Here is a 23,162-nt window from a genome sequence, read left to right as displayed (position 1 = left end):
CCCCAGGCCGCGGTTCCCTCCCTTTACGGGATTCAACCATCGGCCCGGGGGCACCGCCGAGGCCCTCTCATAAGGTAGGAACTCGGCAGGGGCAGGGACGGATGCCGCCCGACCCCCGGCCGCAGGGCTTGCGCCGTGCGGCCGCCAGCCAGGCGACACCCGCCCCCGCCCTCCTCCCAGGACTCCACCGCCCTTCCGGGCCTCCCTCAAGCACTGGGCGAGGGGGGCACCGCACCCCTCACCCAACTATTCCGCCCTTTCGGGTCTCCTCCTCCGTCATTGAGCGAAGGGAGCACCGCGCCCCTCGCCCAACTTCCCATCTAATCCACCCCCTCCGGTGGGCGTCTTCTTCTCCTGCGGCGGGGTGGTCCGCCTCCGCGCCTTCGCCTCGGCGGGCCAACTCCGTCGCCGTCCTCTCCATCTCGGGCACCTTCTCGCGCTCTCTCCGCCTCCTCCTTCTGCATCATAACTATTTTGCAGAAGGAGGAGACTGCCTTCCACTCCTTCTCCCCCTTCAACATCTGCTCAACTATGTTGGACAGATGCAGGTCTCTCCCTATACAATCCACCAAGACTCCGCGCTCCTCTGCCCAAGCTGGGCAGAATTCTAATGTATGTTGCGCGGAGTCCCGGTCTTCCTCGCAATGGTGGCACTGCGCCGTGCGTTCCTTCCCTATTTTACACAGGAATTCACCGAAACACCCATGTCCGGTGAACACCTGTGTAGTATGGAATGATGTCCCGCCGTGAGACCTCTCCATCCATTCCTCTAACTTTGGTCTCACGGCCCTGACGACTCTGTGCCCCGAGTTGGTGTGGGGCACATTTGATAGGTACTCATCGAATTTCCCTATCATTTGTCGCCGGGCTTGGAGCCTTAGTATGCCCTTAACCCTGGCCGTTATCTGCACTCCCCACCCACGGAGCTCGCGCTGCCGCCGGTATACTCCGGCGTACATATCAGCGACGAGCTCCATGGGAGGCATGCCGGCCAGGGTTATGGCCGCCGCATGCGACACGGTCCTATACCCGCGGACGACGCGAATGGCCACCCTACGTTGGACACGCCTTAGTGTGTCCTTAATGTGTTTAGTGGCCATCGCGGCGTCCGCCCAGACTGGCGCTCCGTAGAGCGCCACAGAGTTGACCGTATTCGCATATAATCGACGTACCCGATCATCCGATCCCCCCAAATTGGACAAAAGGCGACTCAAGGCTGTCGCCACCTTATCCACCCTAGTCGCCAGATGATCGAAGTGATCTCTGAAGCTCCAAGTTCCGTCCAGCAGGAGTCCCAAGTATTTGATATTGGGACCCAGCCGGACGGGGACACCATCCACTTGGACATGGGCCATCGGAGGTTTTCCTTTCTTTTTTTCGTTGTGGAAAAAGGCCGCCTCGGTTTTCCGAGGGGCCACTCCGAGACCCATGCCCTTGATCGAACGCACAGCACATGCCACTGCCAGCGATGCCAGTTTTCTGACTTCTTCCCAGTCTTTTCCCCCGGCCAGTATTAAAGTGTCGTCTGCGTAGCAGACGATTTTACAGCCGGGGGGGAGGGCAGACCTCAACATGCGGTCGTATGCGAGGTCCCATAGCAGGGGGCCTAATACCGACCCCTGCGGGATTCCGCAGTACATCTCCCTCAAGCAATGGGTACCGCTTTTGTCGCGGTACCCCAGGCCCCTATTTTGGAAATAGGACCCAATGACTCCCTCGAGATATTCAGGGACGCGATGGTACACCATCGCGTCCATGATCTTTCCCCAGGGAAGGGTGTTGAATGCGTTGACTATATCCAATGATACAGCCACCAACACTCCCCCCTCCTCAGTTACGGATTCCACGAAGGACCTGACTTTTAAGATTGCATCCGTCGTCGAGCGTCCCTCGCGGAATCCGAACTGCTCCTCGTGGAGGTCGGGCCCCACTTCTTTAAGGTGCCGGGCGAGGTGGTCGGTTACTATTCTCTCCAATAGTTTTCCCGCCTCGTCCAGCAAACATATGGACCTGTATGTTGAGGGAGTTCCCGCAGGCCTGCCCCCCTTTGGGATGAGGACCAGGTTGGCCCTCTCCCAGGCTGGGGGGAAATAACCCTCCCGTAGGCACTTACTAAACAGGTGCCGCATAAACCCGGATAGATGGTCCAGAGCTATTACCCAGACCCTGCCGGGAACACCATCCGGGCCAGGGGCTTTGTTACCCCTTGCCCTTAGCCTTTTGGTGATCCCGGCAATCCCCTGTCATCTCAAGGTCCTCGTTTCACCCGATGGGCCTCCTTGAATATTGAAATTCTTCGGGAGCCCTCGGGAATAGCGTCGATACTATATAATCGAGGACCTGAGGATCCAGGGACTCCGTCACTGAGGGCGCTTAATGTCTTAGCTTATTCATCACGAGCTTTTATGGGCGCCCCCACGGGTCTGAATTTAGGGAGAGCAACTGCTCCTCACATGCTCCGGACTTGACCCGCCGTATTACCGAGCTGAGCTCATACTTGGCGCGCCTGTATAGCTCAAGTGTCTCGGCAATTCTCTCGGCGTTGCCGCGCCTCCTGCTCCTTGTAAAGCAGCGCCTGGTTTAGACCGCTCTGCGGCGTAACTCCGCAATTTCTGCGGTCCACCAGTATGCTGCTTTGCGCGGCACGGACTTAACTCGAGGCATCGCGATGTTGCACGTGCCCTCCATGGTTTCCCCCAGCCATTCCACCTGGCCATTTACAGTGTCCTCTGGCATTTCTGTGCCAGGCCAGATCGCCGAGAGAACGGCAGCCCTTAGTCTATCCGGGTCCAGTTTCTTCAGGGCCCATCGCTTCTTTGGTCGCGACTCTGCCTCCCCTTGGGGGCGGCCAAGCACCCTCTGGCGGGTGACGTCCACCCTCAACCTGATATACAGGTGATCGGATAGGGTTTCCTGGTCCGTCACCCGCCATTCGCTTATTCTGTTGGCCGTAGTTGGGGAGGCCCACGTCAGGTCTATGACGGACTCCCCCTGCGACCTAACGAGGGTGCTTCTCGTACCTGTGTTTATCAGACACAGGCCGAGTGCAGCCGCCCAGTCCTCCAGGACCCTGCCCCTTCTGTCTGTGCGGCGGGAGCCCCAACGCGCTGATTTCGCATTGAAGTCTCCCGCCACTATTATTGGACAGGGCAGCCTGCCTCTAACAAAGGCCGCTACCCCGTCCAACGATCTTTCATATTGGGCAAAGTCCATGTTCGGGGACAAATAACAAGCCACGACCACGATGGGCCCCCATTCCACCGAGATGTAAACGGGCCCCTCGCCGATTTTGCTACAGGGAGGAGAGGCGTTCACGCCTCTCCATGTGATCGCAACCGAGCCATTACCATTGGCCGCCCAGCACGGGTGGCTGTCCGGCACTCGGTAAGGCTCGGATGCGATCCCAATACCACATTCCCACTCCAGGAGGGTTTGCATGAATAAGTCCTGCGCCCCCCTGCAGTGGTTCAAGTTGGCTTGGAGGAGGCTGATGTTCATGTTTACAAACTAAAAAATATCAATAATCCGTTCGTATAAATTTCAAAAATTAATAACGTGAATAATAGGCCAACTAAACGAGCACAAAAGCAATAGGATGTTGGAATAATTTTGTTTTTATTATATAAAGATAAAGTGAGCGTAAACGTTTCGACCGTACTCGGTCTTTTTCAATACAGTTTGAGAACAACAATTTTTGACATGTAAGTTAGTTTAAATAAGACTTTCCGTGGAAGTTAGTGAGAGATTCCGTTTAACATATTCAATTTGGTCAGAAGGGTTGAAAAATGGACTCGTCTCCGCCACCACTTCGTCTGCGGTGGCGGATTCGTCCAGCCCGCGGACTCTGAGCTCCCCCCTCTTGGCGGGGCGTGCGACTCGAACCCCCTCCTTGTCCTTGAGGACCTCGCGCAGCTTGTCTGCGAAGAGGTCCGCCTTTGCGGCTTTATCCTGCCCTGGTATTTCATATACCAGGGCACCAGTTACCGCTCGGCGGACTTTTACACTCCTGATCTTCAGCTCTTCCAAGTTTATAGCCTGGCGTGCTTGTCGGACCGTTTCTGCATATTGCCCTTCTGGGCATGTAATTGTAACGGCTGCCGTCCGAGGGGCCGTCCTCCTCCTCCCAGCGCCGACTTCGTGACTGCCTTCCCCTTTCCGCTCTGATTCAGAGGGGGGAGGCTTGCGTCTTGCCGGTTGCTCCGGGAGAATTTGCGGGCTGGGTGTTAGCCCGCTGTCCCCTCTTCTCCCTCCTGCTGACCACCTTCATCCAGGCATCTTGCCCCTGTGAAGGCGGCTGAGAGATATGAGGGGTTTGGTTTGAGGACGCCCCTGGTGGCTGTGACTTACGAGTCACTGCAACTCCCTTTCCGGTGCTGGCGGCTTTTGATATCGCTGTCGTTGTTTGGCTATCCTTTTTCTGCACCGGTTTTCCCTTCCCCTTATTGGGGACCTCTCCATTTGTTGGCCGTACAGGGCCTGCAGCCTTGATTGCTGCGGATTGCGGCCCTCTTTGCGGTGGGGGGTTCCTTTTCCTTTTTCCTCCCTCCGGTGGCCGTACAGGGACCGCGGTTTTAGTCGCGGCGTACTGCGGACCACCAGGGGGGGAGATTCTCCCTCTTGAGGGAGAGGTTGGTCTTGAGGGGCCAACTCCCTCCTTCCCAGTCTGCTCCTTCGGTCCAGGAGCCTTTCTATCTTAAAGGAGAGCGCGTCGTATGCTCGACAGCTCTCCTCCGTGACAACTCCCGGCGGGTATATCCTCCCTAGCTCCTTCGCGACTCCTTTAGTAGGGGGTCTTTGAGCCGGAGCCTGGGGGTGGGTGTTCTCCCTCTCTTCCTCCACCTCCATCTCAGTATCCTGCACGTCAGGCATGTCCTGCACGCCAGGCATGAGGTTTACATACTGATGTCCCCCCATCTCCGTCTTCCCCGTGACAGGTCTTGCCTCCTCGACTGGCCGATGTTGCGTCTTCTCCACGGGCTGGAGTTGCGCTTTCTTTGCGCTTCCTACCCTTCTCCCCTTCATCTCGAGTATCTCCTTCTCTCTATTGTGGAGGCGGAGGTTTTCTATCCTCAGTTCCCTCACCTGTTTCCTGAGGGTCTCTACCCCCTCCTCCCCTTCCACAACTTTTCTCTCCGCCTCCGTGCTCGGGGCACGCACGGACAGAGTGTGCAATGCCGCTTGCAACGTGCATGCGGCCTCTCCGATTTCTTTGTGCACGTTCCCCCCCATATTGCGGAATTTTACCGCAATCTGTTTGAGGACCGTGGCACTGTCCAGAGATTAGGACGATATGTCCATTAATGAAGCGTCCCTCATTTCCTCCAGGCGTGCAGCGATCTTCATCTCCAGTCGCTTCCACGCCTGGCTGTCAGTGGGAGGGGCAGTGGGATCTAACATCTCCAGCTCCTCCTCTAACTCCCTCTGCCTATCCTCCTCGGCCCTTCTCGCCTTAAGGCGCTCGTAGTCTCCGGTAGTCACCGGCCTCCCTTGCTTTCGCTTCTTAGGAAGCGACTCCTCCGTTATTTCAGGCATGTAGTCCGCTAATGTGGCCACATGCCTGGGTGGTGTCAGGTCCTGATGCAGACCTGAAGGGCCTGCTCTTGCCTCGGCATCCTCCCGCCTCAAGCAAACGGAGACCTCCCTAATCTCCGTTAACGCGAGGCTTAATGAACAGAGGGCCTGGTTTGGTCCTCTGCACTGTCCCTCCTCCCTCAACCTCCTTGTTGGTGTTTTTCTTTGTGTTCCTCATCTTGTTTTATCCCACGGTTCCGCTGCGGCTCCGTCCCCCAGGGTATACTCCCACCGGCCAAGGGGTGCCCCGAAACATGACCGGCCACACCCCATGGCCGGGCCCCAAGTTCCCCCGGGGAGGAAACATACGCCATTGGCCGGGGGGATACCACACCCCGGCCAGGCCCCGAGCCCCTTACTCCCCCATGAGGGGTTTGACTCCCCTATGGGGTTTCTGGGGTTCCCCGCCTCCGACAACGGGGGTACCGCAGCGGGTGGCGCCACCCGAGGGGCCCCATGGACGTTTTGGACAGGGTCGCCGCTCCCCGGCCCTGCCCTACACGCCATGGCGACCAACACGTCCCACCGCCGGTAATTACGTTCGGCGGAAGGGACAACACCTTTCCTGGTCGGCCGGTTCAGAAGGGGAACGGTCCCGACCGGCCAGGAGTACTACTCTCGCCGCTGGGCCCCGCCTCGGAAACGTCCGAGCGGCCCCGGCGACTGACCATCGTGACTCCCTCCGGGCAATGCCCCTCGGGTAAACACTCCGGGCAAAGCCCCACGGGTAGTCACGGATGGTCACCCACCCCGCGGTCCCCGCCGCACGAAGAACCCCACGCCAGAGCCCCAGGGAAAACACCCCCGGAAGAAATCCCCGAAAATACCCCCCCCCCCCCAGAACACAGAGCAAGATCCCCGGCGCCCGAGGCCGCAGACTGCATGGAGGGAGGACAGCGCCACAGGCGCCGTGCAATGTCCTCCCTTAACGGTGCCATGCCACCGGGCGTTTAAATTCCGGGTCGCCATCCCTTACCACATACGAGCCGAAGCTCTTACGGGGAAGTGGGCCCCGTCCCCCCAGACTGAGAGAAGCTGCCCCATTACGAGAGGAGTCCCTCGAAAAACGGGGGGGGGGACGAGTGTACCCCATAACACGGGGTACGGACCACTCTTGGCACCCCTCGCAAGGCTATCCCCTTGCGAAGGGTGAGCCTCCCACCACGCCAAGGTGGTGACCCACGGGGGGGTTCTAACTTTGTCCTGGAAGCAATTTCCATCATCTTATAATATTACTTGTGATACATTTTGTCAGCTTTCTTCTTTCTCCTTTGGGACTGAAAATGCATATCTGCTGTCGATCTTCTGGGAAAACTCGCGTTTTAAAACGACCTTAATATCTTTCCACGTTTTTCCTCGTGCTTCATACTTCATTAATAGTTTCGCCGATCCACGCAAGAGTCTTTTTACATATCTCATTATCGTCTTTTCACGTCGTTCAATTGTTCTACAAACCAGCTGTTTCGTCAAAATCTTTAATCCACTATTTAATTCACTTCTTACCCGTCGTCGAAAATCGTCGTCCTCTCGCTGCTCCTGCGTCACGCAACTGACTGAGTCTTCTTTCGGGGGGCAGTGTTTCGCTTGATGATCAAATTTTCTGCACTTGAAACAGGATCGTTGTTCCCTCTTTGGCTTTGTACAGTCTGCTGCAAAGTGCCCAGTCTTGTTGCAATTGTAGCACTTCCTTGGTGGATTTGCCTCCTTAGGTTTACGTTGCTCTTCGTGCTGCTGCTTGTCTCTTCCTGTCGTCGAAGGGCCTCCGCGACGTTGTGTAAACGATCTGTGAGATTCTTTCGGCGGCGGAACGCTTGCAAGTGCAGTCAGCATAGCGCCCACCGACTGATAACATTGCACCCTCGTCTGCGTGCGTAGTTTCTGACTGGGAATGCTTTCGATGACATAACTAATGATTTCTGTGTCCAAAACTGGTACTCGGTTTGCTAGCGTCATCTTATCGTACAAATAATCTGTGAACATTTCACCCGCGTTCCAGATTCTTGTCTCGAGTTCACGTCGCAAAGTCAGCTGATCTGGCCGTTGCCCGTACATTCTTCTTAGCTCTCGCAGGAGATCGTCACAGCTTAGCTCGATACAGTCAACTCTCGAATGGTACCACTTTAACGCTTTGCCGCTCAATCTGCTGCACATCAGCGCTTTTGCTCTGTGATCGTCCAAGTCATAAGAGGAGAGTAGTTTCTTTATTTGTTTCTCTCATCGATCAAAGTCTAAATTACTGTCGCTAAATTCACCGACTAAGTCTTTGAGCTTTTGCCATTACTTCATGCTGACTCGAGCGGATGTATTTTCCGATCGTGATGACATTCTCAATAGCTCTAAGTCTCTTCTCAAAAGTTAGGCCTAGCGCGCGGCTAAATTTCTTTCCTTTTTTTTTTTTTTTTTGATGCGCTGAGGAAATCCTTTATGGATACCCACGCCTCTGGAATGAGGCCGTGGGTTATGTGGGAATCCTTGTTCCCCTTGACCGAGCCTCGAAAGGTTCGGCCAGGGGGCCCAAGTGTACCTCACTAAAACCCCAGCGGGTGTCCTATCTCGGGCGATGCTCGGGGGTGCGAGGGATGCTGGTATCCCATGCCGTCCTCGCACCCCCTCGCCTATTCTTCCCCGGGGAATTGCCTAATCCAAGGATCAAAGGCGAGTCCCCGTCCGCCATCGTGCGGATCCGTCCCGGTTGTGACGCAAGGGGGACACCACCCTCACGTCACGCCCTCCCGTATTAGTGGGGGGCGGGGCCGGGACTCAAGTTTTACGCTCGAGCCCTGGCCCCCCGGCCCCCGGCTGGGACTCCCTCCGCCTCCAAAGGGTTAGCGGATTCGGTCGTCAGCCGAGGGCTCTCCTCGAGGTTCGAACGGCTACCCTTGACGAGTCAAGGGGGAACCGTTCTTATCCCTCCCGCGAGGTCTTCGGGGGTGGAACTCCGGACTTAAGCGTCCGGCGTTCCCCCCCGAAAACCTCATCCCACCCCAGTTTTGCCTGGGGCGGGACGGGGCCCAAACCTCCCCCAGCCCCCACCACGGCGATTTCCTCGCCCGGGCAGCCAGGAGGGGTCGTCCCTCTCCTCCCGTGACTCAGGGGAGCGGGCGAGTCTCTTCCTACTCCCCCGTCTCTCCCTCTCCCTTTCAGCCTCCTCCTTCTGAAGCATTGTAACGGCCAGCGTCTCGCCTTAACGCCCGTCGCTGTCAGTCACTATTCTTTTTTTTTCTTTCTTTAATTATTATATTATTTTAATTATCTATCTTCTTCCTCGCCACCGATCTTTAAATCATATTTTACACAAGATTCCACTATAATTACATTTGATCTCAACGCGGTAATACGAATAAATCGCATCTAAATACTGCCGACAACAATCGAAGGAATACACAACATCGCGCCTGTCAACACTAGCAGACGACAAAGCGGCCATAATGGAACGAGAGAGAATTTGGAGAGAAAGCTCTCTTCAATTAAAGCGGGAGAATTCAAATAGCCTAATAAAACGAATTATGCTCATTTCCTTTTTCAATGTTTAAACGTTAATTTAATATTATTATTACTAGATCATTCATGTCTAGCAGTCAAACTTGGGTATATAAACATATTTATAAAGATACTAATTTAGATATATTAATAATTATATTAAGAATTACGTACGTATCATTCAGTGAAATATTGCAAATAAGATAGTATATGTAATACGCTTACATTCATATACATATATATATATATATAACTTTTAACGCACACAATCAATTCAAGAATACACACATACAAGTGCATATATGAAACTAATGTAGCATACGCGTATAACATATACATATGCATCTACAGTATAACTCTTTATCGATAAAATCATGAACATATAAATGTGAAATTCTAAACGTGAACAAACCAGAAGGATATATGCATATTAACATCTTTATTTAGACATATTGTAACAAGAACAAATACTATCTTACATAATTATCAACTAACAATAGCTTAAGACCGACTCGAATGTCGAAAACAGCTTAAAAATGCATGTAGGCGTGCGATCCACAGACATACTGCTAACTTGAATAAATAACGAACAAACTAGCATTCACAATCAGATTCCAAGGCTATTGTCCTTTATCTTTTATACATCCAAGTAGCATTTCAAATGAATAATCTTAAAACCACATACGTATGGGTGACATATTATTGAATTTTACAAATATATATATATGTGTCTAAGGCAGGCATGTCAAACACGCGGCCCGCGGGCCGCATGCGGCCCGCCAACAAAAAAACTGCGGCCCGCCGAAACTTCTTGAAAATCTTTTCAAAAAAATTGTTTTGTGAAAAACGATGTCAAATATCTTCTAAAAAATAATATTAAATTGTGATTTTGTTTATTTTTCATTATAGTTTCTATTTTTGTTTTTTATAAAAAAAAGTAAAATATTTTTTATTATAGTTTCTATTTTTGTTTTTTTATTTAAAAAATCGTAAAATATTTTTATTTTAAAAAGTAACATAAGATATAAATATAAAGCGACTATGTATAATATACATTGAATATACTAAATATAATAATATAAAAAATCGTATTTTATTTATTCTAGGAATATTGAAAACATGCGGCCCTCAGCTTAATACAAAATAGATCATGTGGCCCGTAATGCAAAACGAGTTTGACATGCCTGGTCTAAGGGCAGTTTTGACGACTATTTTTTTTTATGTATACATACGTGTATAATTACTCTAAGAACAGTTTGGTAAAGTGTTTCTTTTGTATTTTGTATAGTTTTGGATTAAAATGAAAAAAAGTATAGAACGGCAGTTTTGACTACTTCTTTCATAATATGGCAGTTTTGACTACTTCTTTCATAATATGGCAGTTTTGACGACAGTTTATAATTTCTTGCAATGTAATGGTTGTTTCAACGACGTCGTCATAACAACCTTTATACCGCCTCTATAGTCGCTAAAACTTCCTTTATATTGTCACAAACTGTTTATGAATAAGTTAAATCAAACATATATTATTCAAATACTAATGTCGTGCTTAAGAAAAATTATATCAAAATTATATATGCAAAATAATAGCATAATGCGTAAGAAAAATTCGAAAATTTTTAGCATATAAGTCTGAATTAATTTTTCTTACACATGACATTAGTTTGTATAATAATATAAATTGGATTTAATTGTTTTATTAACTATATTGTAGTATGTAGATGTAATGTTCAGATTCCTGTAATTTGTGCAGAGAAGAAAGAGAGAGAGAGAGAGAGAGAGAGAGAGAGAGAGTATATATATATATATATATATATATAATATAAAATATATATGTCTAAAGGCATTTTTAACGACGTTTTCAAGTATAATTGGGCAGTTTTGACGACTGTTGGCAGTTTTCGCGACTGTCGTCAAAGACATCGCAGTATAAAGGCAGTTTTAACGACGGTCATATCTACCTCTGGCTATATGCAGAAACCGGCAAAAATAAAAAGCCATCTCATCTATAAGATGGTTTGCTTTTTAAGGTGAAAGAAATATGTTATAGGTTTTTTATAACTAAAATTGAAAATGTATTAATTAATTAAAGGTGTTCAATTAAATATATAAATCATTTTTTATTATTATATTTATTTCTATATAATCGTATATTTGAGAATAACAAAATAAAAAATCTAGATTCACATTACATTTGAAAAATTTGAAATAATTGATGAAAGCATACTAAGACTGCAGAAAGTTATTGAGGCTTAAGAAAATCATATTAAGTATTAAGTAAAATATTATTATTTCTTTAAATTAAAATATATTATAAGTAAATATTATAATTATATAAAAATTATAAATATAATAATATTATAAATATAATGAAATTAAAATATATATAATAATATTGTAAATAAATAATAAATAAATAAATGTGATCTGATGTTCTAGATGTCGGCAACTAGAGCCAAGCGCGAAAATTAATTTCTAATTTTTCGGAACAGTATCTCTTGGTTTGAGATCACTGAGTTCCATTTGATTAATTATCAATTAAACTCGTACTTACAATGGAAAAATAGGCGAGAAAAATATAGGTCCGAAAAGTCGCTGAAGCGGGAATTGAACCCGCGTCTTTCGCTTTCCGGGCGACTGCTCTTACCACTAAGCTATTCAGACCCTTTCGATTCTATATTTTTCATTTGCCTTCTAAATTAGATGTTTTTGTAAATAACGCCATGTTTAACGCCAATGTTACTGTTCCGAAAAATTAGAAATTAATTTTCGCGCTTGGCTCTAGTTGCCGACATCTAGAACATCAGATCACATTTATTTATTTATTATTTATTAATATTGAGAGCCGATTAAATAAAAAATATATTTTCTTAATATTGTAAATATTATAAAGAAATTAAAATATATGATCTTAACTTGCTTTTTTATTTTGTCATTCTTAAATATACGATTGTTTAGAAGTAAATACATATAATATTAAATAAAAAATGATTTCTTTTTAATAAAAAACAATTAATAAATTCTTATAAAATTTCAATTATAAAAAACCTATAACATATTTTTTTACCTTTATAAAGCAAACCAGTCTTATAGATAGATGAAATAGCTTTTTAATTTTGCCGGACACTGTATATAAACCATAAAAGTAAATATGACGACAATCGTTAAAATTATCTTTATACCGCGATGTCTTAGACGATAGTTATGAAAACTGTTAACAGTCGTCAAAACTGCCTAGTTATACTTGAAAACGTCGTCAAAACTGCCTTTAGACAAATATATATTATATTACATTTTATTACATATATCAAGAGACACAGTAGTGTCTCGCGTCAAGGCCACGCGCAGCGACCGCGAGGCACCCAGTGTGTCTATACGCGAATCGGACATTTGAGAATATCATTGATTTCGGATACGCAATAACGGCTGAAGCGATCAAGTTCTTACTACGTGTTTAATCGACAGATTGAAATCGATTTATATAATAAGTGTCTTTATTTTTGCTCTTTGTGTTTTATTAACGGAGATATTATAAAATTTAAAGTTTGTTTTTTAAAAAAATTGATTCCAGTTTTTTGGTCGTCGTCGACCTTCTGAATGCGCATGTATTTGAAAATGTCCATTTCGAGTTTTCATTACAAGATTGCGTCCATGGTCATAGTGTTATTAGGTTGACAGTTATTAGTTTTGACATATGTCAGTTTTGACACATAGGTTTAGTTTTGATGTAGATAAGCATTTGATTGATTCATTAATTGATTGAAAGAGAATAGAAAATGTCTTGTATTTGTGTATAAAAATAATGTAAAATAAAGACGTGAATAAAAATTAGAATCTTATAATATTATATTTAATTTATAAAATATTATAATTATATAATATATAATATTATAATAAAAAATAACAAAAAAAGTTATAAAAATTTGATAACTCATAGCATCATTATTACGAGTGCTATGAGCTATTTTTTAAAATCATTTATTATATTATTAGCTCTCACTCATTTTCTTATTTTATATTAACAATTATATATGTATTTATGAAAAATTAATATAATGATAATTATAAAAAGAAATATAAATTACTTTCATATCATGCTACTAATTTTTCATATACATCTAATGGTTGATGTTGATATAAAATAAGAACGTTAAAGCTAATATTGATATATAATAAGTAATATAAATAAAATAATATAAATATAATAATATAAATTCAATTAATAAAAAAATATAAATAAATAATATAAAGTCATAAAAATTTAATAACCTATTACATTATGAGTACTGTGAGTTATTAAAAATGCACATATTCTTTATGACTTTTCTATTAACGTTATTTAATATAAGTAACGTAAATTATAGATTTAATAAGCAAAAAGGACCATTGTATTTTGATGAAATATGATGAGGGTGTTGGTAGGTTCTTTACTTCATTATTTTGAAATGTTTAAATAAATATATACTACAAAAAAGAGTGAAATCCATTAAAAAATTACCTTTTTAAAACAAGGTTAAAAAAGGCGCCAAGTCCATGCGTCTTGTGAAGAAGTGTTAAATAAAAAATAGTATTTATAAATTACTGAAGAAAATTATATTAAAAAAATTACGCTAAATAAATAAAAATTTATACAAAAAATTAAAAATTAGAAACTTATACAAAAATTAAAAATACAAAAAGAATTTTAGTTAAAAAACTTGGCGCGCTGCTAAATAATATGCTAATAATGTTAACATTCTTCGTTTAAATTAAATTATTTGTTACTTTAGAAATTATTACAGTTCAAATACATTGCACACATTGTAGTTAAATTAATAATTGTTACTTTAGAATACATTGTAATTTTGAAATTTAGCAGCGCGCCGTTTTTTTAACTAAAATTTTTATGTATTTTTAATTTTCGTATAAGTTTCTAATTTTTAATTTTTTGTATAAATTTTTATTTATTTGGCGCAATTTTTTTAATATTATTTTTTTTCAGTAATTTAAAAATACTGTCTTTTGTTTAACACTTCTTCACAAGACGCATGGACTTGGCGCCTTTTTTTACTTTTTTTAAAAAGGTAATTTTTTATGGATGTGTACATACTCTGCACACATGACAGATATCTTAACATTATACATATATGTCGCTTTGCCGGTATTCATAGTCCGATCTTATATTTAGATCGTCTTAAATCTGAGGCTGAAATGCTATGCAGCCATTTTATTCATTGAATGGGATCCTTAAGCCAACCACAGACTAGACTTAAGACAATTTAAATTAAGACAATCCTAAAATCGGACTATGAATATCGGCTTTAATATCTCGTTACGTATTTTCAGTATTAAATATATTTGTACATTTTTAAGAAATTATGCTACTCTTGTTGTCATTTCAAACACCTAAAAGATATTAAGAAAGTGACAAATATAATGTTAAAATTCCTGTAATTTGTGCAGAGTATATATATATATATATATATATATATATATATATATATATGTAAATAATCTAATATATATTTGTGTAAGGGCAGTTTTGACAACGTTCTCAAGTATAACTAGGCAGTTTTGACGACTGTTGGCAGTTTTCGCGACCGTCGTCAAACATATCGCTGTACAAAGGCAGTTTTAACGACTGTCGTCATATCTATCTTTATATAAATATTTATACTATATGCATAGTAAACCACGTAGAAAAACGTTTTGTTGAAGTAACTATTATTTATAAGCAGTTTTATTTTGTTGTATAGTTGTTTTACGTATAATATACTGTACGTAAACATTTAATAATTGTACTATATTTTTTCGCGCTTAAAATTTCATGTCACGGCAGTGAGATTTTACGTGCAAAAAAGTACCATATAATTATTAATTGTTTTTAAACAGTATAATATGTAAAGCACAGATATACAATAATAAAACAATATATAAATATGAAGATATTTTAACCAAGCATTTTTCTACATTGTTTACTGAATGTGTATATATATATATATATATATATATATATATATATATATATACAGGCACACAGCCATAAAGGTAGATTTGACGACTATCGTTAAAACTGCCTTTATATCGCGATGTCTTTGACGACAGTCGTGAAAACTGCCAATAGTCGTCAAAACTGCCCAGTTATACTTCAAGATGTTGTCAAAACTGCCTTTAGACAAATATATATTATATTATATTATATATATATGTGTATATATACATACTCTGGATACATGAGAGATATCCGAGGGGTGTCTCACTCATCAAAAATTTGTACATGTATTGCGAATTACTGGGAATTCTAAGTAATTCCTTGTAATGCGATGTACAATTATAAGTAATATGACGGAATTACGTGTAATGCTAAACAATATAAAGTAATTCCATGTAATTCTATGTAATTTTAAAGTAATTCAAAGTGAATGTATTTGTTTATAAAATTTTGTTTTACAAATATAATAAGTTATTTATCTCGCAGTTTAAATATTCTAACTAAATATTCCTTTTTATTTATTAAAATAAATACTATTTGGAAGTTTTGCAAAAATGTCATAGGGTCTGCAATGTAATAACATTTTACAAAATTTTATGTATCGCGTCTGATTTTTTATTAAAAAAATGATGTCAACTTTTTTTTAAAAATAAAATATATATTATATTTAAATATTAGTAAAATATATATATTATATATATTTAAATATTAATACTAAAATTTTAATTTAGTAAAAAAAAATGTTTTATTAAAATGAATTAAAATGAAGAAAAATATTAAGAGAAATAAATTTATAAGATATATTATTATTAATTAAATATAATATCGATATATTATGCAAAAAATTCAAAATTAATATTTTTATATTATTATACAAATATTTATTTAGTTGAAACACTCAAATTAAGACATTTCTATATAATACTTATTAATAATATATAGGTACCTATAACAAAACGTTCCCAATTATAAATGAAAATAAAGTCTTATTTTAAAGTGTGACTAAAAAATTCAATTCAAAAATGTTTAAAAAGTCAACTTATATAAAAAAATATTTTTAATAAAAATTTATTTATATTTTTAGATTAAATTTTTATTTTTTTATACGAAAAAATCTGCAATAAATTTTATAGTTTTTAACTAAAAAACTTTTTAAAAACTCTACTCAAATAAAACTTTAGTTTAAAAATTAATTATAATATAATTAATTTTATATATTATACAGGGTGTCTCAAAATTAATAGCAAACCTTTTAGTAACAGATTCCTGGGATCATTTAGAGACGATTTTTCCTCAGCGAAAATACAATAACTTGGCGTAAGAAGTAAGAGTAGGCGTAAAGCGAAATAAATTATTTTTATTTCTTACGCCTACTCTTACTCTTACGCTTACGCTCGATTAATCAGAACGCAGGAGGAAAAATCAGTAAGTTATTCCTACCCTTACTTCTTACGCTAAGCTTACTTCACCTATTGTAGACGACGCTTAAGAGATATAAAGATATTAAGAAAGTGACAGATGTAATGTTAGGAGTAACTTGTGTGCAGAGTATATATATATATATATATGTATATACATATATACGTATGTGTGCCTTTTTATATGAGTATGTATGTACGCGAGTGTATTCGGTAAAACATAATATAGAATTAATAATTACATATGTGTATATATAATTATATAGCCCTATTGATGCTTATAATACTTATATCTGTATTTAATAATATTACTATTGCAAGACTGTTTGTTAAAATAATATATGCTTATTACATATTTTCAATATATATATATTTATACTTTAGTGTTTAATTAATTTAATACCTATCAAGTTTTATTTTAAGGTTTCAATCTTGCAATTGACTTAATGCTAGTGTTAGTATTAAAGATAATATAATACTTAGAATTATCTTAATTTAACATAATATAACTGCTTCTCTTAATATATATATATATATATATATATATATATATATTTAAGTATTGTTAAAAAAAAGGAAACGTGGAACGTAAATGTTCCTTGAGCGGTTTTGGATTTCCCGCGCGAGAGAGAGAGTTTCGAGATCTCAGGAGAGAATCGTACAGCTGTGCATTATTGCGGCGGCGCTGATATACGTGCAGTGACAGGGCGCCACTGACTGTCTCTTTAAATCTGTTTACGTGCAGCGTTGTGTTTACGTTTGATAATTGTCTATGATAATTAATTCTGTGTGCTGCAGGTGCGCGTATGGTGAAGGAAAATATTATATCCAAGTGATAAGACAATCGTGCGCGTTGCTAGTGGTTCGGGAAGAAGAAAAGAAAATTTTACGTGACGAGCGGCGGTGGACGTCAAGTCCACTTGACGTCCACCGCCGCTCGTCACGTAAAATTTTCTTTTCTCTTTGTCGACGGTCGTAACAGTCTCTAGTAGAACAGATCTCTCTAATGTACAGAAATTGCATTATCTTAAGGCCAATCTGACGGGGGACGCCAGCTTGATTCTCACTAATACACACTCATGTAACTGACGCGAATTATGATTCTGCCTGGACATTGCTGAAAAAGCGTTATGACAATCCGCGTGCCATAGTGAATGCTCATCTGGAATCGTTTATAGATATTCCTTGCGTGAGCTCTCAGTCCGTGAGCGATTTGAAAAACTTGAGGGATAAGACTAATGATACTTATACTGCACTGCTAAATTTAAAGAGGCCCGTTAATCAATGGGAGGATTTAATGGTTTTTGTCACGGTGTCGAAACTCGATAAAGCAACTCGACGAGACTGGGAACTCTCGCTAGGAGACGATACCGAAATTCCCGACTTCGAGAAACTTGACGCGTTTCTCTCTTCAAGGATACGCGCCCTTGAAGCTATTTAGGGCAGCTTCACAACGCCGAATAAGTCCGACGGGAAAAAATCAAGTAAAGCCGGTAACGTAAAAGCTCACCAAATCTCACCAATTACTGCTAAGTGTTTAGTTTGTGAGGGAAATCACCCCTTAAATCATTGTAGAACTTTTTTAAATCAACCTATCTCTCAGCGCATAAAGATATTAAAGCGAAACAAGTGTTGTTTCAACTGCCTACGACAAGGACACCTTCCTTGGTCTTGTAAAAGTAAGAATGTTTGTACACTCTGTAAGAAACATCACACTCTAATACATAGAGACAAGTCTACGGAGAACACCGCGATTCAACAAACGAGCAGCATCGAACAAACAGCGGACAACTCGTCACAATTAACTTTAATTACGCCTGATCGATCAAACGCTAAGATCTCCAGTAACAACTTTTCTAATGTAACCGTTAAGACGACGCTGCTTCCTACCGCTTCCGTTCTATTAAAGAGTCGGTCCGGTCGCTCTGTACGCGTTCGAGCGTTACTCGATCAAGGATCACAAGCATCCTTCGTAACAGAATCTGTCGTACAGTTGTTAAAAGCAAAACGGAGCCCGATATCGATTGATGTATCCGGAATCAAAGGTTCGTTAGGAAGGTAGCCTCGCTTACAATGGAACCCTGTTCACTGGACGGTCCAATTATTCCTTTCAGTGCCTTTGTTCTGACTAGACTCACTTCTTATTCTCCTCAGCCAGTCACAATTAACGAGCAATTTACGCATCTGAGAAGGCTACCGTTGGCGGACTCTGAACCTCCGCTGTTACGTCCGGAGCGCAGTCGCGGCGTGAAATTCGCGAGAAATAATTATCGCGGTCCACGTGCTCGGACTATCGCGCTGAACAACGTCGTATTTCGGAAAACTTTTCCGGGGATACCCACGACGAAGGGTGTTCGGCCAAGGTTACACGCAACGGTTCAATGTCTTGCGGATGGAAGGGTGTCGCCTTAGGATTCGTACGAGGGAGTTGCAAATGTTACACCGGAGTATGGGGATATTATCGAATATAATCCTGAAAACGTTCGAGGGAATCATCGACGGAGTGGAAAATTGTAATCACGATGTTACCATCGGTGTCGATACGAAAGGTTTCTTCGCCGTTGATGTACCGTAGGTGAGCTATCTGACAATGGTAACAGTGGAGTCGAGGGTCGCGAGTTACCGACAGTCGATGGAAATTACACACTGAGCATATTATTCCGGTCGGTAAGTTACCGATTACGAGCAAATGTTTAGCAATGTTCAACCATTCGTTTCGAGCAGTACCGCGTAAGCGCATATGACAATCTACGCAAAGGGCGGCATTTGTTTCTTTATTAATAAACCCGACTGATATTTGGCAGTAAGGGGTTCTTTGTTCAATAGGCTCTTCTTCCACTTCGGGAAGAGGCAAGATGTGCGGGGCGGTGAGGTACCGAGGCCTTATTGGGCACATGGGTGAATTATTTAAATAAATGGGATTAAATAAATGAAACGTTCACGTTATTTTATTCGGAATTCTAGAATATTCATTGAGTGTGCTACGTTAGCTTAGTTTGCAAAAGAGAAATCGTCGAGACCCCTTTTTTTATCAAGGGTCTAAGGGTCAGTTTTATGACCCTAGGCAAAAAAACAGAGTTTCACTTTTATGGCCTTTGGAAAACTCAGTTTTCCAAGAGTCTTTACGAATATTCTAGAGACCACGTGTAAAGTTATATTACATAATTCGTAGAAAATATTAATTTTAAAATATGTTTAAACAATAATTATACACGCATGTATGTGTTTGAAAATATTTCGTTAATTTGGCTATTCGTGACGGCAAATAGTCTCATCCTTTAGTACTAGAATCTCAACGTTGAGTTTTATTATTTATTCCAATTGTTTATAATAATTGAAACTTACCTTAGTTGATCTCTAGGGGGTGGACAGTGGTTCCCCAATATTCTGGAGTAGGCGCGTCGTAGTGGGTGTGCAGGATGTCCGACCTGATTTGCAAATACCGGGTGCGACGAGGATCGTTGTCCGGGATGTCGTGTCTCGGAATACGAGGGTTCTCGATTTCGACTGGAGTCAATTGCGCTGGCCACTTCCTTAGTTTAACGTCTTTATTATTAACAGCGAACGGCGCGGTTCCGTCAAATAAGTTGTCGTATTCTGAGTCGTTATGATAGTAGGTGCCGATAAGATTTGAATATTCACTTGATGATGCTGGATAGTAGAGTCGCGCGGTTAAACGACGAAGTTAGTTTTTCCTGCCTGCACGGCGTGTCTTAGGCATAATGATTTATAATATAAAACATTCTGAATATTACGTCACTTTTACAATAAGTCGACGTGCGGCGGTCCTCACTGTCGGTTATTGTTCCAGTGCGTAACTACGAGCGGTTCGTCCTCTCAAAGTAGTCACAACAGAATTCAGAAATTATAAGGAAAGTGAAATCGTGCGGCAGCGATGAGCGGTTCGTCCTCTCTAAGTCGCAGCTAGGATTTCATTAAGAAAATTATTCATATAATAGATTTTCACTACACGTGCAGATTGGAAGAACTCGTTTTAGGAATATTTTAGAAATACCAAAATCGTAATATTAGAATAGTAACAATAATAGAGCAAAATATTATATTAGAAACGCGTGGAATTGGAATTTGTTTAAAATAAATGCGGAGAATTATTATAAATGAAACACACACTTTTATTCTAAATTAACACTACACGATACAAAAGTTAACTAAAGTTAAAATTTTAATGCTAGAGTTAGGACTTATAATATTAGAGTTAGAATGTTAGAATTGAATTAGATTTAGAATTAGGAGAGCGTTCAAGGTATGACTGCTCTAGTCGGAGTCGCGATGTGATCTGCCGGATTTTGGGACCGCTCTGAGGTCCTTCATTTTCGGCGGCTCGGCGCTGCGGCGGCCCGAGAGTGGGTGACGCTCGGTGTGGCGGGGGCGTTTCCCCGTAGTAGGAAGTTCCTAGACGTTACGCAGCGCCTCTCTTAGTCACTAGGCTGAGTTAGGCATCATGGCCGGCACTGGCGCGCTTTTCAAACAGCGCTTAGGGAACTTAGAATATATTTCATGTAAAAGTAAAAATTTTATGTAACCGGACGTGACAGCTCTTAAGCTGCGTATCAGCTCCCACGAAGTTCGTGCTTCGGTCACTGTAGACGGTCTGACACAGCCCGCGGCGAGAGACGAAGCGGCGGAAGGCGGCGAGAAAGGCGTCGGCAGAGTAGTCGCTGATGACCTCCAGGTGGACGGCGCGGGAGCTGAAACAGACGAATATGGAGAGAAAGGCCTTAAAGGCCTTGTGCCCACGGCCCTTGGTCGTCCATAGCCAGATGGGTCCCGCGAAATCCACTCCCGTATGCAGGAACGGCCGGCTTGGCGTGACCCGCGCTCTCGGTGGTTTTCCCATCATCGGCTGTGGGGACGCCGCCCGCCATCGAACGCATTGGTGGCACCGATGAATGTGACGCCGCACCAGCTGACGGCCCCGTGGAAGCCAGAAGCGTTGTCGAAGTTCGATCAGCGTCGCCTGAGCTCCCCCGTGAAGCGTCCGCCGGTGGCTGTCATCTATGATCAGGTGAGTCAGGTGCGATTCCGGAGGCAGGATGAACGGATGACACCGGTCGCTATCCAACAATGAGTGCTTTAATCATCCTCCCACTTGCAGGATCCTGCGGTTATCGGTCATCGGGGTAAGCTTGCGAAGGGAGTTGCGCCCAGACACCGGACGCCCAGCCAACGCGTCTTCCAGCTCCTGGGGAAAGGCCACGGACTGCGCCACTCGCAACCATCTCTCCAGAGCATCGTTAAGCTCTTTCGGATCCAAGGACGACGGGGAAGGCGAGCTAGCGCCTCGCAGCAGCAGGCGGCTTCGCCAGCGCCATATCCTGGCGGAGACGCGCAGCAGTCTGCGTAGTGAAGAGAAGCGGACGAGCTCTTCGGGCTCTCGTGCGTTCGAGGCGGTTAGGCACCGAGCTAGTCGCTGATCGGGTAGGTCCTGCTGTTCGCAGCTGACTGGAGTCGACGGCCACGCGGAAGGGTCCTGGGTTAGGAACCTTGGCCCTGCCCACCACAACGGATGCTCCAGCAGCTCACTCGGAGACACGCCGCGGGACGCGCAGGCAGCTGGATTCTCGCGTCCAGGTACGTGTCTCCATTTGGATTCCTCGCTGGTTCGCTGGATCTCTGCCACTCGATTGGCTACAAATGTCGTCCATTTTGCAGGGTGGCCCTTAATCCAAGCGAGAGTGACCGTGGAATCAGTCCAAAGGAAGGTGGGAGACCTCTTCAGCCCGAGCGTTACACGGACATGGTCGGCCAGCTTCGCCAGTAAGGCCGCCGCACAGAGCTCCAGCCGGGGAAGAGACACTCTCTTTAGCGGGGCGACCTTCGTCTTCGCCTGTACCAGCGAGAGGTAGGGCGTCCCGTTGCTCACCGCGCGAAGATATACCACGGCGGCGTACGCGCGCTCCGAGGCGTCCGCGAAGCCGTGAATCTCGACATCGTCGAGCGACGCGTTGCAGCGAAACCAGCGCGGTACTCGGATCATCTCCAGGGTAGGGAGCTCCTCCGCGAATCTCATCCAGTGAGCAGCGTCCTCCGGTGCTAAAGGGTCGTCCCAATCCAGCTGCTGCAACCAGGTGGCCTGAATAAGCAGCTTTGCTCGCACGACAATGGGCGCCAGCCAGCCCAGAGGGTCGAACAAGCGGGCTGTCTGCGAGAGCACTGTGCGTTTTGTGGGAGAGACGTGCGCCGGTTTTCCGACAGCGAGAGTGAAATCGTCGCGCAGGTGGTTCCATCGCAAGCCTAGCACAGAGCAGGCGTCGGTTGGCAACGTGGCGTCCAGAGCCGGCTGCAACTGATGCTCGAGAGGGACGGTCGTCAGGACAGCTCGGTGGTTGGCGGCCCATTTCCGCAAGGGGAACCCGCCCGCCTTGCAAAGGGCTGACACTTGCTCCTGGAGACTGCGGGCGGAGTCCACGTCAGCGGCGCCTGTAAGGATGTTGTCCATGTAGACATCCCGCAGCAGGGCAGCGGACCCCAACGGATAGCGACTAGCCTCATCGGACGCGAGTTGACGCAGCACTCATATTGCAAGGTACGGAGCGCATGCTAGCCCGTACGTGACGGTGTTGATGCGGAACGTTGTAGCCCCATAGTCTTCTGTCCACAGGATGCGCTGCAGGTCGCGATCGCTCGGGTGGACTTGGATCTTGCGGAACATCTTCTCCACGTCAGCGGTGAACACGTACCGGTGGCAGCGCCAGCGCAGA

At 43.6% G+C, this 23,162-nt stretch overlaps 1 protein-coding gene across 1 annotated transcript; it reads right to left on the bottom strand.

Moving 5' to 3' along the window:
* Nucleotides 1–21,538: 21,538 nt before the first annotated feature.
* LOC145943407 (uncharacterized) lies at nt 21,539–22,900 on the bottom strand. The gene has a single exon (XM_083050918.1). It carries the CDS (start codon nt 22,898–22,900, stop codon nt 21,539–21,541), a length of 1,362 nt encoding a protein of 453 aa, XP_082907044.1.
* Nucleotides 22,901–23,162: the final 262 nt, after the last annotated feature.

Source organism: Prenolepis imparis, unplaced genomic scaffold, assembly GCF_030444845.1.
Source record: "Prenolepis imparis isolate NDT839.2.m4 unplaced genomic scaffold, iyPreImpa1.0 SCAF_12, whole genome shotgun sequence".
NCBI lineage: Eukaryota > Metazoa > Arthropoda > Insecta > Hymenoptera > Formicidae > Prenolepis > Prenolepis imparis.
The sequence above is the reverse complement of the archived record's forward strand: the minus strand, read 5'-3'. Positions and strand labels throughout refer to the sequence as shown.

What these genes read in the sequence shown, in the direction of transcription:
- LOC145943407 (XM_083050918.1), bottom strand. Translation starts at nt 22,900, where the DNA reads ATGGACAACATCCTTACAGGCGCCGCTGACGTGGACTCCGCCCGCAGT.